The sequence below is a fragment of the Mandrillus leucophaeus genome, unplaced genomic scaffold (assembly GCF_000951045.1).
Source record: "Mandrillus leucophaeus isolate KB7577 unplaced genomic scaffold, Mleu.le_1.0 Scaffold738, whole genome shotgun sequence".
In the NCBI taxonomy this organism is placed as follows: domain Eukaryota; kingdom Metazoa; phylum Chordata; class Mammalia; order Primates; family Cercopithecidae; genus Mandrillus; species Mandrillus leucophaeus.
The window spans coordinates 1,119,311-1,125,310 of NW_012108008.1; the positions used below are offsets into that span (position 1 = coordinate 1,119,311).

Below are 6,000 nucleotides of genomic sequence, written 5' to 3' on the forward strand. Positions count from 1 at the left end.
AAAATTATATCTATAAACAGTGGCAAATCTAGGAAACTTAAAGCTGTTAATTTTGTGTCGTTGTAAAATGTTGACAAATTCTACAAGATTCATAAATTTAATAGTTGTATTACAGGAAAAAAACCCACAGATTTATTTTGCCATTATGTATTTTGTTTTCTCCAGCCGAATTTGTGGTTGCCAGATTTCTTAATTGGAAGCTCATTAATTCCTGCTTTTCGCTGGGTACTTCATTAGTTATGCGTAGTGACCATTTTCTAAATCCCTCTGCAGATCAGCTTTGGAATTGCGAAGAGATGAGCCATAGCCCATAACATCAAGACATTCTATCAGAAACTTAGGAGTTGTTTGTTTGGATTTCATATCACTTAACTTTTAGGATAATAAGATAGAATATTTAAAGTAAATACTTCGAAAATGATTTGAACACTTTTGAATGACTTTATTTTAAAATTTCATTAACGTTGAACGTTTATGATTTCTTTGAGAGTAAGTGCTCCTAAAGTGAACTATTATTAACTTTGTATTTAATATATTGCCCATCATTAATGTCTTATTTTGACCCTAGCTGATAAAGCTTTTCGAGACATGAAGGTGCTCAAGATGAGTCAGTCTATCATTGTATCTGGCGAATCAGGAGCTGGTAAAACAGAAAATACAAAATTTGTTCTAAGGTGAGTATTCAGCTAACTTGAAATATTTGAGCAGGTTGATCGTATTTTTCCCCCCTTGAGATAGGATCTTACTGTGTCACCCAGGATGGAATGCAGTGTCACCACCACAGCTCACTGTAGCCTTGACCTCCTGGGCTCAAGTGATTGTCTCACCTCATTCTCTTGAATAGCAGGGACTGCAGGCACATGACACCATGCCCTGCTAATCTTTTAATTTTTTTGTAGATATGAAGTCTTACTGTGGTGCCTAGGCTGATTTCGAATTTCTGGGCTCGAGCAACCCTCCTGCCTTGGCCTCCCCAAATGCTGGGATTATAGGCATGAGCCACCATGCTCGGTCAGCCCAGGTTGACTTTTTTCTGGCAAAAAAAGTACATATGTAAAAGTTGTCAACCATTTCTAAGTGTATAGCATAGTAGCATTAAGTATATTCACATTGTTGTGCAGCCAATCTGTACAACCTCCAGAACTTTCATCTTGGAAAACTAAAACTTGACCGATTCAACAACTCCATTTATCCACTCACCTAGTAACCACCATTCTACTTTCCAGTTTTTCTGTGAATTTAACTACTATAGCTATCTCTCATGTAAGTGAAATTACACAGTATTTGTCTTTCTGTGACTGGCCTATGTTATTTAGCTCAACTTAAGATTCATCCATGTTGTAGTATGTGTCAGAATTTCTTTCCTTTTATTTTTATTCTTTAGTATTTTGTATCCCATCCTTCCTTTTGAAGGCTGAATAATATTTTATTGTAGATATATGGTACATTTGTTTATCCATGCATTTGTCAATGGATATTTAGGTGACTTCCACCTCTTGGCTATTGTGAATAGTGCTGTTATGAACATGGCTGTGTAAATATTTCTTTGAGAATTTGAACTGGTTGACTTTTAATACCTTTGCATACTTCATGACATAGTTTGGAATGGTGGGCTCTACCCCTTTTAAGATACAGACACCTTATATGGAAGCTAGTCTATAGATGACTGAAAGCCTGCTCTGACATGTTATTCACGTGAGGATCTTGGAGGAGACCAGTACTGGTTAGACAAAGGGTGATCTAGAAATGTTCCTTAAGAATCTAACATTTACGTTCTGTCTATATTTCTGTTGTTAGCATGGTTAAAACCATTTTTTACCTTAAGCTTATGATAATTGGTTGGCCGCCTTATTTCTATTTCCCTATAGCCTGCCTCTGAACATGTTCCCTTTGCTGCCATTAACTTAAACTGTCTGCATTGTGTTTTTTTGTTTGTTTGTTTGGTTGGTTTGGTTTGGTTTTTTGAAAACAGGGTCTTGCTCTGTTGCCCTGTCACCTAGGCTGTAGGGTGGTGGTGCGATCATAGCTCACTGCAGCCTCGACCTCCTCCAAGCCAAGTGATCCTCCTACCTCAGCCTCCCAAGTAACTGGGACCACAGTCATGTGCCACCATGCCTGGCTAATTATTTTTTTGTAGAGACAGGGTTATGCTATGTTGTCCAGGCTGGTCTCCAACTCCTGCACTCAAGTGACCCTCCCACTTTGACCTCCTAAAGTGCTGGGATTACAGGCATGAACCACCATGCCTGGCCTTACACTTTGTTTAGAATTACAGCATTTTAAAAATGGAAGGAATCGTAACACTCATTGTAGTATAGTTCTTTTAATTTACATACCCATGAGGTTAGATCTAGTGGTTGAAATACTGCTAGGAGCAGCATACTGACCAGTGTTACTCCCACAGAATTACAGTTCTTAGTTGATTGCTGCATAGTGGTACTAGGAAATTTTGCTATTCATTATGTAAATATATAAGCTGTTCAGAGTTATCTATATAAAATCAACTGAAGAGTTTAACAGCTGTTTTATACACACACACACACACACACACACACACACACACACACACACAAAATTCTGGTTAAATGAATGCTTCCCAATATTCTTAGATTCTAAGTGTTTCAATTTCTTTTTCTTTCTTTCCTGTATGTAATAGTCTATATGAGTCTATGGTTAATACATGAAAATGAACAAAAAGTTAAGGAATTATAAACTTATAATATGAACTTATATTTTAAATTAAGGATTGCTTTTTGTTTTGAAATGTGCCAGGCAAATAGTTATTTGTCTGTGTTTCATATTTCAGTGAAACAACATGAAGAGTGATAACTTCCCAGTTGTTCGGAGGCAGATTGCCTTGTTTTCCGTAGCCGAAGATTGAATTAATAGGCTCTCACAAAAGGCTTTGAAATCTCCTGTAGTTGATGAATATGATATATTTAAAATCAAATAGTTGGATAAAATCAGAACATTCCCAAAACAATTTTAAAAATAATGTTTTAGATTAGATGTTAAATGTAATAGATTAGATGTTAAATGCAATACAAATAGAATTTATTTTTCATTTTTATAATTTCAGCATTTAGATTCATGCCATACATGTACAAGTTTGTTATGAATATATTTTGTGACATAGATGTTTGGGTTGTGAATGATCTCATCATTGAGGTAATGAGCATAGTACCACCAAATAGAATTTTTTTTTTTTTTTTTTGAGACAGAGCCTCACTCTGTCACCCAGGCTAGAGTGCAGTGGTGCAGTCTTGGCTCACCGCAACCTCTGCCTCCCAGGTTCAAGCGATTCTCCTGCCCCAGCCTCCCGAGTAGCTGGGATGACAAGCATGTGCCACCATGCCTGGCTAATTTTTGTATTTTAGTAGAGAAGGGGTTTTACCATGTTGGCCAGGCTGGTCTCGAACTCCTGACCTCAGGTGATCCACCTGCCTTGACCTCCCAAAATGCTAGGATTGTAGGCATGAGCCACTGCACCAGGCCTCAAATAGAATTTTAAATACATTTAAAAAGCTGTTGCAGAATAGTTGCATTTAAATACACATTTGTTATAGTGATGATCTAGGTTTCAGTTTTATATGTACTAAATAATAAAATTATAAATAATTGTATACCATATTATTGTCATCAACATTTTTTATCCTATATTTTAAACAGATACCTGACTGAATCCTATGGAACAGGTCAAGATATTGATGACAGAATTGTTGAAGGTATTGCTAATTTTTCTGTTGTTATGCATGTACTGAAATTAAGTTGCAAGACTTCTTTCAGTGGTCTGGAATGTTCTTCTCTCAGAGATGCAAAAGACTCTCTTATCTCCTACAAATCATTGCTCATATATCATCTTGTTATTTACCTAATATCAATTGTTTCTGCCCCCACGCCCACCTCATGAAAACACTAAGAAGGCAGGGATTTTTGTTTCATATTGCAAACCCCTAGAATGGTAACTGATACAGAACGTAAATATCTGCTGAATGAATGAAAGAAATACAGGAATGTCTTTAGCTTCCTGTTTGTTTTGTGGAGCTGTTTTGTGTAAAGGGAAGAGGAAGAAGGGTTATTTGGCATTAGGTGCTTTTTTAGGGAAGTCATTTTTTAACAAAGGCAGTAGTGTGTAAATTGATTTCCGTAAGCTATCCATGCTTGTATACCTCCTTAGAAAATCTTCTTGTAGCTCAGTTTGGAGACTACTGGCCTAGATTACCATTATGTTGAATCTCCTGCATGATGCCCTCCTGCATCACAGACTCCTGCTTGGTCTCTTCAATTAGATTCTTACTTCTCCTTAATCCAGTCTCTGTATGGAAGTTGGAATAATTTCTTTTCCTTTTTTTTTTTTTTTTTTGAGGCGGAGTCTCACCTGTCACCCAGGCTGGAGTGCAGTGGCTTGATCCCGGCTCACTACAACCTCTGCCTCCTGGGTTCAGGCGATTCTCCTGCCTCAGCCTCCCGAGTAGCTGGGCTTATAGGCGCCCACCACCACGCCTGGCTAATTTTCGTATTTTTAGTAGAGACGGGGTTTCACCATGTTGGCCAGACTGGTCTTGAACTCTTGACTTCAGGTGATCCACCTGCCTCAGCCTCCCAGAGTGCTGGGGTTATAGGGGTGAGCCACCGCACCTGGCCAGAACAATTTCTTTTGCTTTAAATCATCTGATGGCTTCATATTGCTCTTAACGTCATGTGCCAGATGTGTAACATCACCCACAGTGCTCTGTGTGGTCTGGCTCCTGCCTCTTCTGATCTCACCTAGAGTCATGTTTCTTCTAACTCCTTATGCTTTAATCACATTGGGCTCCTTGTAGTTCTTTGAACTGTCTTAAACAGGCTTCTCTGAACACTCTTTCTCCTTCTCCCTGCCTTACTTTCCCCCACTATGTACTCAGTAAGCATTTTTTAATAATGATGGTGATAATAACATATATGGGATGTATTAGGCATTATCCTATTTGTTTAAAAATCTGTTATCTAATTTAAATCTTCACAGAATGAATTAGAAACTCTTTTATCCCTACTTTAAAGATGGTAATATTTAAATATGCTGAAGCTCATATAGCTCATCAGTTGTGAAATTCGGGTATAAACCTAGACACCTTAACTACATGCCATAGTAAATGCATATTTTACACTCTCTTGGCCTTTTTTGTTTTTAAAGTAGAGACAGCATCTCACTATGTTGCCGAGGCTGATCTCAAACTCCTGGGCTCAAGCAGTGCTCTTGCCTCAGCCTCATAAGTAGTTGGGACTCTACGAGTGCAACACACATGCTCTTGACATTTTAAAGAAAAATGTTAGTTGAACAAAAACTTAATGGGGCCTCGTATGTTCATGCATTTTGCTAGATCATAGCAAATGATATGTGCATTTTTTCACAATGATGTAAAATCTGCATGTCGATCAATCTAAATACAACTCTAATAAACATTTTTAAAGTTGAGCATCAATAAAGTTTTTTTTAATATAAAGAATTTTCTAGTTTCATTTATAGTTTTTATGTGGTGTTGTAACATACCCAAATATGTACTTATCTCGTAAGTAATGCTTTATTCATAGTAAAGTGCCTTACTTTAGCGAGGGAGTCATTCTTAAAAACTGAACAAATTAATAAAAAAGAACAAATTATGGGCTACCTCAGTAAAAGACTAATTAGTATTGTGATTTGCTCACTTGAGGAGCACACTCACTTGACAATTGGATATAAGCCCAGTTTCTTCCACAGTAATGTGCTGTACAGTATGTAGTGTGTTACAGTGGAGATAAGTTGCAAAGTGTGTTATTCCAAATGCTTCCATAGCTTTTTTTTTTTTTTTGAGACTGAGTCACTTTGTCACCCAGACTGGAGTGCAGTGGTGTGATCTTGGCTCACTGCAACCTCTGTCTCGCGAGTTCAAGTGATACCCCTGCTTCAGCCTCCTGAGTAGCTGGGATTATAGGTGTGTGCCACCATGCCTGGCTGATTTTTGTATTTTTTAATAGAGTTGG

The 6,000-nt window shown here is 37.6% G+C and overlaps 1 protein-coding gene across 3 annotated transcripts in view; it reads left to right on the plus strand.

Moving 5' to 3' along the window:
• MYO6 (myosin VI) overlaps positions 1 to 6,000 on the plus strand; it is a 94,212-nt gene that overhangs the window by 15,180 nt on the left and 73,032 nt on the right. For all 3 annotated transcript variants that reach the window (XM_011965836.1, XM_011965837.1, XM_011965838.1), the window contains exons 5-6: positions 569 to 674; positions 3,670 to 3,725. In XM_011965836.1, the coding sequence (XP_011821226.1) occupies positions 569 to 674; positions 3,670 to 3,725 (162 nt within the window). The remainder of the gene's footprint in view (positions 1 to 568; positions 675 to 3,669; positions 3,726 to 6,000) is intronic.